The sequence below is a fragment of the Sceloporus occidentalis genome, unplaced genomic scaffold, assembly GCF_023333645.1.
Source record: "Sceloporus occidentalis isolate IW3139 unplaced genomic scaffold, rSceOcc1.0.p SCAF_5, whole genome shotgun sequence".
NCBI lineage: Eukaryota > Metazoa > Chordata > Lepidosauria > Squamata > Phrynosomatidae > Sceloporus > Sceloporus occidentalis.
The window spans coordinates 18,580,342-18,592,882 of record NW_028316985.1 but is presented as its reverse complement, the minus strand read 5'-3'; the positions used below and the strand labels follow the sequence as shown (position 1 = coordinate 18,592,882).

The 12,541-nt window shown below is 42.5% G+C and overlaps 1 protein-coding gene across 6 annotated transcripts in view; it reads right to left on the bottom strand.

Annotated features, from left to right (window-relative positions):
* The window catches only part of LOC149311722 (voltage-dependent calcium channel subunit alpha-2/delta-4-like), a 204,090-nt gene extending 195,335 nt beyond the window's left edge, over window positions 1-8,755 (bottom strand). For all 6 annotated transcript variants that reach the window (XR_016281488.1, XR_016281490.1, XR_016281489.1 and 3 more), the window contains exon 1: window positions 8,323-8,755. Coding sequence is in view for 3 of the 6 variants with exons in the window: in XM_089527755.1 (XP_089383881.1) it covers window positions 8,323-8,450 (128 nt within the window). In the remaining 3 variants the exon portion in view is untranslated. The remainder of the gene's footprint in view (window positions 1-8,322) is intronic.
* Between the last annotated feature and the right edge of the window lie 3,786 nt (window positions 8,756-12,541).

Genomic DNA, 12,541 nt, shown 5'->3' with positions numbered 1-12,541 from the left:
TTTACTGGCAGCATAATGTAAATATGAAACAGACAAACAAAACAACCTCTTTTCATCTTTTCCCCTTGCTGAACTATTGAAGAAAAACTATCCTAAACAGAAATGATAATTCTTCCTAGGAACAAGCAATGGATAACAGGCTATAGCTATAAAGGATGATCAATAGCTGACTGATCTACAAGGGAAAATTAAAATAGTTCTAACTACATAGGGAGCAATATTACAAGTAAGACATTGCCCAACAGAGATAGAATGGTAAATGCAGCAATTCATTATGGATCTGTAACTAGAAGTAGAAATGAGAGCACTGATTGTATAAAGTGAGTACAAAGCTCCTGCAGTGCAGAGTGTGAAGTTGCTTTAGTTTTGAAAACCATGCAAAAATATCCATCCTAGTCAAAAAGAAGGTAAATGGGGTGAAGTACAGGACAGAGAACCTGACTTTAAACAGCTGTGAAGAAAGGGGGCTACCAGCAGGTGTTGCTTGTTATTCAAGTGACAGCTGCTGAAATTAACTCTTCTACACAGCTCTTAAAGGTACAAGGGCCCTGTTCTTTGCTTCGCCTGACAATGCTAAACTAATTAACAGTAGGGATGACAATGACTTTACCACACACTAGAAGAAAGGTGCAATGGACCAGAAGCATAGCAGCTTCCTCCGTGCTGTCCTATATGCCACTGTAGCACTTTCATTCTCTTTTCAAGAGGCGATGGTCACCAAAGCGTGCCTTTTGTTGAACAGATCTTTCCCAATTGGCAAAATGGAGGCTTGGCAACTATCATTTCAGGAAGAGAATGAAAGTCCTATGACTTCATGTAGAGCAGGATGGAGGAAGCTGCAACATTCACAACCCATTTTGCCTCCCCCCCCCCCCATGTATGGTAAGGTCCTCAGTCTTTTTGGCTCCCTGGCTATTTCCTATTGCTATCAGCAGCAAGACAACTAAGAAACTCAGAAAGGAGAATGGCGACTAGCATTTCTGGGTTTTTCTTGTGTTTTTCTAACACCATTAATGCAACTGGCCATCAACAACATTTTATAAGCAATTTGCCCAGCACTTTCATTGGATTGACTCAATTTCTTTTTTGGTATATAAGAAAGAAACGTATTTCATACTCTCCAGCATCTCACAGATGAAAACCAGGACACATGGCAAAACAAAATTAGAATGTGGTCAAGATGGTAGAAATTAAATGAGGAAGAACAGACAAGCTAGGAAAGGCTGCAGCAGATTGCTTTTGCCTGGATCTTCTGGGAAGGGCAAGATTCCACCCTTTCTTCTCCCCTGAGTAAAAACTACTAGTTGAGCTTGGAACTGAAGTAAGCTGGGGGAGGAGTGGGAGGAAGACATAGAAACTGGGACATTTCTGATAACCTGGTTGCAGATAATAATAAAATAATAATAAATAATAAAAACTTTATTTATATACCGCTTTTCCAGCAGATCAAAGCGGTGTACAGAATCAGTCGAAATACACATATAACATATAACATCAATTACAATCTCAGATACACTCGAATAAAAATTAAACCTATAAAAACAACGTATAAAAACAATCTTAAGATATCTCAATCGCAGGTTAAACATCTTGAAGTAAGCTTTTGTTAGGGAATCTCTTTCTCTATAATGAGTCAGGAGGGTATGCTAGCCCGAAGAGATGAGTTTTCAGTGCCTTTTTAAAGACACTCAAGGTAGGACTTAATTGGATCTCTTCAGGGAGTTTATTCCAATACCTCGGAGCTATCAATGAAAATGCTCTCTGGTGAGTTACTGCCAGTCTCACCTTGGGATATTCAAGTAGGTATTTCTCTGTTGTTCTGAGAGTGCGGGGCAGATTGTGTAGGGAGAGGTGTTCCCTCAAGTAACTCAGACCCAAGCCATGTAGGGCTTTATAGGTAATGACCGACACTTTGTATTGAGCCTGGAAGCTAATAGGCAGCCAGTGAAGAGATCTTAATACAGGTGTAATATGGTCCGACCTTGAAGTGCCAGTGACCAATCTGGATGCAGCATTTTGAAATAGCTGAAGCTTCCAAACCTGGTACAAAAGTAGCCCCATGTAGAGCGCATTACAGAAATCTAAACGAGAGGTTACCAGTGTAAGTACTACTATTTCAAGGTCCTTTTGGTCCAGACAGGGACGCAGTTGGCGTATCAGCCGAAGCTGGTACCAAGCACTCCTGGCCATCCCATCCAATTGAGATGATAACTGTAGGGATGAGTCCAGGAGTACTCCCAAACTGTGAACTTTGTCCTTTAGGGGAAGTGTGACCCCGTCCAGGACTGGATGGCAAATTTCCCCATCTGGACTTGGGGCACCTATCACGAGTACCTCTGTTTTCTCTGGATTCAGCCTGAGTTTGTTTTCCCTCATCTAGCCCATTACTGACTCCAAACAGGCATCCAGAGGAGAGATGCCATCCTTAGTCACTGTGTCAGTCGGAGACATGGAGAGATAGATCTGGGTGTCATCAGCTCCATGTTTCTGGATGATCTCTCCCAGTGGCTTCATGTAAATATTAAACAGCATGGGGGACAGAATGGCGCCTTGAGGGACGCCAGATGTCAGCTCTCTTTTACGAGAACAACAGTCCCCCAACCTCACCATCTGGAACCTTCCTGAGAGGTAGGACCAGAACCACTGGAGTGCAGTGCCCCCGATTCCCAACTCCCTCAGGCATACCAGAAGGATACCATGGTCTACTTATTTATTTATTTATTTATTTAGGTATTTATATCCCGCCCTTCAGCCCTAATGGCTCTCAGGGCGGCTTACAATATTATTTTTAATCAGACAGTTCCCTGCCCTCAGGTTTACAATCTAAAAGACACGAAACAAAAGGAGAAGGGAATGATGGAGGGAAAGGGGATGAGGTCCAGTGGTTCTTCTCTCCCTCTGAGGCCTGGACCAAAGCAGATGGATTGGAGGGAGGGCTCTTCCTTCTTCCAGGCTAGTCCTGATGGAACTGGACTTGCCTGGCGAACTCCCTCGCAGGCCGGCAGATGGCAGTTGTGGAGGGCGGAGACTCTATGGTATCGAAGGCCGCTGAGATGTCCCAGAGCATGAGCAGGGTCACACTTCCCTTGTCAATGCTCAGATGGAGGTCATCAACTAAGGCGACCATGGCAGTCTCACTCCGTATCCCGCTCTGAAGCCAGTTTGAAATGGGTCTAGATAATCGGTTTCATCCAAGACAGCTTGGAGTTGAAAGGCGACTGCCCTCTCAATCACCTTGCCCAAAAAAGATAGTAAGGAGACAGGTCTGTAATTACTCATCTACAGGGGATCAAGGAAGGGTTTCTTCAAGATTGGTTTCACTATAGCCTGTTTTAAGGCGGATGGAAATACACCCTTCCGAAGGGATGCATTGATTATAAGATGTAATGAGGTTGTTATTACATCCCCTCCCTCAATGGTCAACAAGGATGGGCACGGGTCGAGAGGACAGGTCGTCCTTTTTACACAACCAAGGAGCTTGTCCACGTCCTCGGTATCCACAAACTCAAAGCGATCCAGTATAACTTTGTTTCCAGAGGCACTGGACACCTCTTCTCGTGATTCTGTCGAAAAACCAGCATCGAGATCAGCCCTTATCTGAGAGATTTTATCGGCAAAGAAGTCATTAAAAGCGTCGCAGCAAACTGTAGTTGGTTCTGATAAAGGGTTCAGGGTGGTCGGAGGTTGAGTTAATTCCCTAACCACCCTGAACAGCTCTGCTGGACGACACTCTGCTGATGCAATCCGTGCAGCATTGAACAAATTCTTTGCTGCATTGATTGCCACTCTGTAGGAACACAACATCTTCTCATGGAGTGCCTTGTCAGATATGCGCTGATGTTTCTGCCAGTAGCGCTCTAGTCGTTGCGCAGCCTGCTTCATCTGGCGTAGATCTTTAGTATACCAGGGTCTTCGATTAGGAGCGGGCTGGCAAGGATGCTCAGGAGCGATACTGTCTATTACCCCGGTAAGGTTCTCATTCCAGTTGTTAACCAGGGTTTCGACAGAGTCGCCATCGTTCCCAAACATAAATCCCTCTAGGGCTTCTTGGAACCTTTTGGGTTCTATCGACCTTTGAGGGTGGACCATTCTAATGGGCCCTCCACCCCTGAGGGGTTTTTGGGTTGTAGCCTTCAGTCCTACCTCAACCAGAAAGTGAAACAGACAAGAGAAAATTGTTTTAAATGGATCTGTTAAATAATAAGGGAGGGGGCTCTGGAGCCTGGCAGTTTATAATGCCCAATCTTTTAGCTCTTCTGCAGTCCCTGAGGGCTATAGCTCATTGTTGTGACAACATTTTGGGAGACTGGAAGTAGTAACATATCACTTGCACTGGCATTTCAGACCATTTTGCAGGAGGCTGACTGTTTTGAGGGTGCTTTAGCATCATGTTCCCCACAAAGAGGATTACGGATGTCTGAAAGTGCTTCTTTGGCCAAAAATTTGCAGAGATTCTCAGGGCTTTTGGAGGTTACCCTCCTCTCTGACAGAGCTACATGTGGCCCATGAGCAACACAATTTCTTCTCTGCCTTAAATCAAGAATGCACATGAACTCCAAGAGCCCAGAAGCAGAATTAGAACTGAAATAAATATTTCCAAATATACAAAATTTGTCAGAATTCCCAGTTTTCATACTTGATTACTAATCCAAATTTTCATCTCATTTTCACCTCACCTAAACGCTTTAAACCTATTGGCTCTCATCATATATGAAATCCCATAGGTTGCTGACAGTTAAATTCTGACAGATACAGACCCCACACACCGAAAATCATTTTCTTTTGGGGGGGGATAGCAGTAACACCAGAAACCTATCAGCCTACATATTCTTCATCCGTCATTGGTGGTGCCTACAGGTAGTGGTAAGGAGGACAAGATGATGGCATGGCAAATTCTGCTAAATGTATATAAGAATGAGAAGTGGGGCTCATTGTGATTGGGTAAGGAGACAAGGGATAAGAAATCCATTGTATTATTAATGATTATAATTTATTATTATTATTATTATTATTATTATTATTATTAATCCATTTAAATTATTTAAAAATTATCACTTCTAATTTTGTATCTGTGCATATAAATTAGCGTGTGCAATTGAATATGCTTTTGGTGACATATGAGTGGCCACCTTACAATGAATCTTCAAATCACTTGATAATAATACATGCAAATATTTCACATATGAAAACCAGGATACACATGGCTAAGGAACATCAGGGCAATTTCAGGCTTGGGGAAAAAAGAGAAAATGCTCCAGTTCTGCCTTAGCTGATTATGCTTAGATTCTATAAGCTCCAACATTTTGTACATGAAAACTGGGAGATGCGTGGCTAAGCAAAATCAGTATTGTCAAGAAGGTAAAATTATGAATGAGGAAGAACAGAAAATCTAGGAGAGGCTGCACCACTTTGCTTTTGCATGAGCCTACTGGGAAGAATAACATTATTTCCCCTCCTTTCCTCTTCCTTTTGCTGAAATTAATTGAGTGCCAAATGATTTTGCACTCACAAAAACCCCGACTGCTTGCCAATGGGATACAGTCGCCTTTTGGGTTGCTACTGGCAATTATCACATGTAATTTGCCAGCAATGCTGCCAGACGGCTGCATCCCAGATCCCAGCCATGCTTCGGAAGCTGCTTTTCCAAGCCGGGAAGCTCCAGCTTGGAAAAGCGGTCTCTGAAGTGTGCCTGGGACCCGGGATGCCGCCAGGCTGCAATCACCTTGTGGCATTGGTGGCAAATTACGTGCGATAATTCCTGGTAGCAACCCGAAAGGTGACTGTATCCCGTCAGGGAGCAGCTGGGTTTTTTTGTTGGTGTGCTAAGGTCTTCAGTTTGCAGCATGTGATGTAAATCCAGGACAAAGGGCGAAGGTAGGAGGAAGAGAGAGAAACTTCTACATTCTAAAAGCTGCTGAAAATGTGGGATGGGAGAGGGTAAATTGGGACTGTTCCTGCCAACTGGGAATATTGGAGAGCATGCTTTCCTTTCTCCTACATGGTATCAGAGGCTGTGGCCAAGGCACAATCAGGAACCAATCTCATAGGCTGAGCATGGAGAACCTCCTAGAGTGAGATTGGGAAACATGCAGCCCTTGAACTGGCACTCTCAGAAGTCCTAGTTAGCATAGCCAGTCTTGAAAAATCTGGGATTGGAGCTCAACAACATCTGAAAGGATGCCTAATCCGTACAGCTTCTCTAGGACATTTTAGGACATTTTTAAAACAGCTGAAAAGGTGAGACAATAAGAGGATCACAAATTTGTAAATAGTCAGACACAAACTCACTTCTTTTCATTTCCAATGTTCCTGTACCATTCCCTATGTTCCTGAACACCTACAGTTTCTTCTGAACTATCTTGCAAATCTCACCAAAGAGCTTCTACCTACAACTAGGCCCTACCACTATAAATCCCCTTTCCCCATTTATAATCATCTTACTTGCCGCAAACTGAGTTCAAAGTGCCAAAATAGTTATCATTCAGTTAATTCAGTGGAGGAAAGGAAGGGCAGAATCTTGACTTTCCTAGTAGGGTCAGGCAAAAGCAAACTGCTGCAGACACTTCTAGTTTGTGTGTTCTTTTTCATCACAGGTATGTTCCAGTTTTCTATGAAACGTTGGAGGGTTTGGAGTCTAGTAATACCTAGCATTTTTTCTTTTCCCCACATGGTTGTTTTGCTATTATGCTTATGACAAATTGCTATTGCCATTATGTTTATGACAAATTGTTCAAGTCACAAACCTTTTTGGCTTTGGGGTTTTTAAAGTCAAAATATAAGGCAGAATCAGAAATGGGCAGCAAAGCCTTAGGGAAGTTATTCTTTCAAAAGATTTGGCAGCTGAACTTCCACATGCTCCTTCTGCAAAAATATGTATTAAAGTTTCTACATTGTTATAAACCAGAGTGATTTGCAGTCTGGTTGCCTAGGTATTAAGCCAGAGACCTGGAATCAAATATTGGTTTGAACATATTGGCAGTTTTACGTGGTGTCAGAAAGGTAGCGTATTTGTTTCTATTGGATCATTGGCCTGTTACAGACTGTCAAAATAAAGCTGCTTTGGGTCTCTTTGGAGGTATGCTGTTAAAATGATGCATGCACCCTAAGAATCCGGAAGCTGCACCAAAGCTGCACTCCAGCGCTTAGGAATGGAGGGTGGCTTTGGCGCGACCTCCGGACTCTTAGGACCCATGCATCATTTAAATAGCATACCTCCAAAGAGACCCGAAGCAGCTTTATTTTGGCAGTCTGTAACAGGCCATTGTTTCTTGTGATCTGCCAAAATGTGCCACACATCACCACCTGAATGAATGATTCACCCCTGGCTGGGTCTGATCAAAATCCTGATTTTTATTCTTTATTTTTTAGTAAATACAGTGGCATAGTATATATAATTTGTGGATAAAAAAATCTGTGGATACAGCGGACCAACTGTATTCCAGAAGAAGGAATTGGCAAAATCATCTGTGAGTATTGTTTGCATAAAATTTATGGGGTTACCATAAGTCGACAGGCAACCTGAAGCATCTACATACATGTGCACACACACAATAACAACTATGGAAACTATAGCCCAAATGGTTATTTCTGGAACTATAACTGTAACAACAAGCTTTTCTTGTCAATGAAGTATGCACAACATCCCTGTCAATCTCCCTTTTGGGTGCTAATTTTCCTTTCTACTATTATGACCCATAAACGCTCACACCAGCATATTTTTCTGAATAAGATATGAACTATTCAGAGCACATCAGTAATGTTTATCAACCAATTCATTATTGGCAAGTATGGATTTGATAAAGGTAAGAAAAACAAAGGGAATTTGGGATTATCCAGCCATTTCTAACATCAGAAGCAGAGTGAATGTGCTTAAGAGAGAAATCTGACAACACGCATGCATGTACATTATATTTACATTAAGGAAGTATGTGGTGTAGTGGTCTGAGTGTTGGACTATGACTCTGGAGACCAGAGTTCAATTCCCAGCTTAGCCATGAAACCCGCTGGGAGACCTTGAGTGAGTCACATGCTCTCAGCCTCAGGGGCAGGCAATGGCAAACCTCCTCTGAACAACTCTTGCCAAGAAAACCTCATGATAGGTTCTCCTTCGGGTTGCATTACGTTGAAAATGACTTGAAGGCACACAACAACAATAATAATTTTAAAAGTGGATAGTAGGGTGGGACGACTTTTCTTTTCCTTTGGTGAAATGAAACAATGGGTACTTTTCAGATGCACCAAATACCAGTAGAAATAGCTTGAAGGTTTCAGAGGGCTATGTAGCAAGGATACAGAGGATGGGGGAAAGGGAAGGCCACTTACGTTTCAAGTGGTATCTTCATCTGGGACCTGGTGAAGGGCAGGAGGCAGCTGAGTGAGAGAAAAAGCCACAGGAGACCACCTGGCAGCATCCTCCACACCAAAACCTTCAGTAGCAGGGTCAGTTGCATAGACACAGATATTCTTGATGAAGTTTCTTTTTCTTAGGATGGTCCTGGTATCAGGTGTGCAGGCCCCAGCATGGTGCTCTGCTGGGGTGAGGGTGGGAGAGCTGGGATCTGAGAGCATCTAAGTCTTCATCTTATGTTATATCGCAGCATCGCTTCTTCCCACCTTTTTCCAAATGGGCCACAGCTCCCTGAGGGGTAGAGCATCTGAATCTCCACCAAGAGTTGTTTGGGCTCTATTAGATGGCAAAACAGAAGGAAACCCACCACCCCATGACAGCAACAAACAACAGAGGGAGTCTGGCTTCCATGCCCTGCAGAAATGGCAGACTAAGAGGGGAACTCTGCAAACAGCAGAAGCAGCCGTATCTACGTAATCCACTGCCGGCCCTTTAATCCTCTGGTAGAGCAGAAACAGCAGCAGATTTAGGGAACTGGAGTGGGATAAAATCAGCCAGGATTACTCTGATTTCTGAAGACAGGCATCAGTCTGTCCAATCAGAGCTCAGAACTAGCCAACTCCAAACCTACTTTAAAGGGACACAGCATCATGGCTTCAAAAATAAAAAAAGCTTCCTGACCTTTGATCCCTGCAGAGCAGCACTTGCTCTTGATATCATAGATGGCGACAGGTTGCTTACTTTCCATATTCCCTACTCTGCTCTCCAAATCCAATTTACATCTTTGTGTCTATACCTTTTCCCATCTCATTGGAATCCTGTTTATGAAGAGAAGTATATAATCCAAGTGGAAGAAATTTTTTTAGATCATATTGAAAGAATATCATCTGAGTAGTCCATTTTAATGAATTGCTTATAATTGTGAATTATTTGCTGTTGGATTCCAGCTCCCAACAAAAAAGGGGCTGCTCCTGGACTGTTTCTGGGTTTATATTACTGCCTCTAAAAGCTTTTTAGTCTAACAGTTTGTAATGGAACAAAGGTGCAAACACTTTTAGAGATGAGGGGGATCCAAATACATTTCCATGGTCACCATCACCACCAAGAACAAGAAATAAAGATGGGGAAAAAACGGTGAAGAAAATTGCAAAAGAAACATTATTCACAATCAGACTAATATTCTAATCTGTTTCAGTGGAAAATAAATAAATAAAAATTGTTGGATCCCAATATATTTCCAGATGGTTGCACTTCCATTGCATGAATGTCCACTCACTGTAATCACAATATATAAAGCATGTGAACAACATTCTCATACTCCTTCAGGTTGCACAACTAGCCTTTCCATTGTATTTAAAATATGGATCAATATTCTGATATTCTGAATTCATTTTTTTTGTTCCTTTGGGCCTCTCCCAAGAAAGCAAAGTCAGCTATAAAGTAAATGGAAGTGGATTCATGTATGCTGCATACACAGTAGTTTAGAATGACACCATAACAGCATCTTTATTTAAACAGAGATAGGTATTAGTATACATCATGGAATGAATGAAAGGCCCTTCTCATAGCCCGTACAAGATCAAAAGTGTCACTGGCATACATAGCAGTTGATCTGCACCATACATATTGTATTGTATTAGTAGTCACACTCTATAATTGTACCTATAGTCTTCACAATTTCATGTTATTTTTATAAGACAGTTGGTCCAGCAGCAGCCTCCAGGGCTTTACTGATGTCCCCCACCTTCACATTGTGAATCAAGCCTTCTTACTACCCTTGCTGACTTCACAGAGTGACTAATAGTACCAAATCTACACAAAAAGGAGTCAGGTTTTGCCAAAGACTTACATATCCTCTAAGCGTCCAAATTTGGCAGGGACAGTCTCAATCAATCCTGTTTCATCACACTTTTTTCAAATGCTTTTAAAATGTCCAAGAGTTTCTTTCTCCTTCTTCCACTTTTCCCCTTTGTCCTCAGGTTACTTCAGTTGATACAGCCTGAGTTCAAAGTGCAAAAGGAGTTTGTATTCAGTTAACTCAGTGGGTGAGGGGATGAAAGGAGAGGACAAAATCTTGCCCTTCCCAACAGACCCAGGCAAAAGCAAACTGCTGCAGCTTTTTCTAGCTTGCCTGTTTTTTTTTAATCATTAATAACTTTTACCATTTTGAACATGCTTGGATGTTGCTTGGCCATATGTGTCCCCACTGTACCTGTGAAATGTTGGTGGGTTTAGACTTAATATTGCACTATGGCCTCAAGTGTTATTTATCAAGTTTGACCTACTAAGAGATTCCATATGGGTAGCATGGCTGTAATTTGGACAAAACCCAGATTCTCTGAAGATGCCAGCCACAGATGCTGGTGAAACGTCAGGAAAAAACTCTTCTAGAACATGGCCACATAGCTCAAAAGCCCCCACAAAAAACCAGATTGCTTCCCTTAAACATGTTATAAATAAACTAAATTTGAACTGCATTTTCTAATTGCTTCAGTCTACTTTCAGAATTTATTTCTTCAGATGCCATCATAGGATCACCTATGCTAGGATATTATGTATACATTTTTGTCTCTAGACTATTTCATACTGTCTCCTGCCCACCTCTCCCATTCATGGATTAATATGGCTACTCTTTATGACTGGAAGAATTGTTATTCTGTGCTGTTCCTGTGTGGCTGAAGGAAACACAGACTCCATTTTACTTACTCCTTTGCTCATGCTAGCACATTTACAGTCCAAGGGAAATTTAATATTTAAAAATGGCCTGCCTAGTTGGCCAGTTTTGTACTTTGAAGACTGTTTGGAAGAATGAACGGAAGAGTAATAGCCCACAGCAGGTGGCTGAGTTAGTGGGAAGCATCCAGGAAGACACAGCAGTCATCACTGTGAAATCACTCTCATTTAGAGAGAAAGAAAAAGGCATATTAATGGAAATCAGACATGAGAGGAATTGAAAATACTATGCACAACAGAGAATAGAGGGAAAGTGTGCTTAATCCAGTGCATACATTTCTAAGTATCTGCAGAATTAGCAGGCCAAGTACCTTAGCAAAAAGCAAATGCCAGCTAAGTGCTGATAAAAATAAGAAATCCTGTCATGTTTGTTAGCGTGGCTTCAAAGATGATTCGAAAAGCCAAAAAGCAGTGGCAGGATGGGAAGGAGACACATTCAGCCCTCCAAATAATTTCAGCACCTTCCAGCATTATTAAATGTTGGGTACACTGACTGGAATGAAGGGAGTTGCAATGCAATATCCTTAGAAGGGCCATGCGATTCCCACCTCTGTCCAAGAAGAACCACAATTGACATTATACCATAGATTGGGGGGCTCATCCTAATATCCCTAACCATAGTCATACTTGCTAAAGTCATGCTCACTGAAAATTGCCTCACAGATCATTGTTTTAAAGGATTACATTTTAAATGTAACATAAGCACAAGGAGAGTTAGACTAGTGTATCATATGCCCAAATATTCATTGGCACTGGCTGTGACTTTCTTGGTCAAATGATAACACTGCCTGTGGCAGACAAAAGTTTACTGTGTAAAATGGCCACCCCGTGCCACAATTTCCACACCTCTACTAGGCTATGGTTGCCAGTCTCAGGGCCTATCTTCTCTTCTTCAGTCCTCAGGATAGATGATCAGGACAAGAGCATGGCCTTGAAAAGCATATGTATTTTCCTCTTTTGTTATTTTTTTTAATTCAATGCCCACTGTATGCATGATGTATCATACTGAGTGAAATTATCAGGGGCTGCACCTTGTAACATCACAAGAGTTCATTCCCTAGATCAATCCTTACCTCTCACATTTTGGTCCTGAGATCTCAAGGCCTGAGATAGTCCTGACCAAGCCAGTGGCTTCCCTAATGTTGGTGACACCTAGTGTGCCTGGGGCTGCTGAGGGGGGCACCACCCACCCAAATGCCCACTAAGGGCTGTTGAGGGTAGGACATGACTGAGTAAGTGAGGAATCAGGGGAACGTGGAAAGGCTTGCCCCTCTGTCCCCACTTCCATGGCCATCTCAGGAGAGCCAGCAAAGGCACCAAGGAAGGCAGGAGAGGTATGTAGGTGCTTGCCCCTCCTTCCCTGTTGCCATGGCCAGCTTGGGTGAGCCAGCCAAGGCACCGTAAGGTGAGAGGGTTGAGTGTGTGTATCTTTCCCTGTTGCCTTGGCTTGCTCGACCCAGA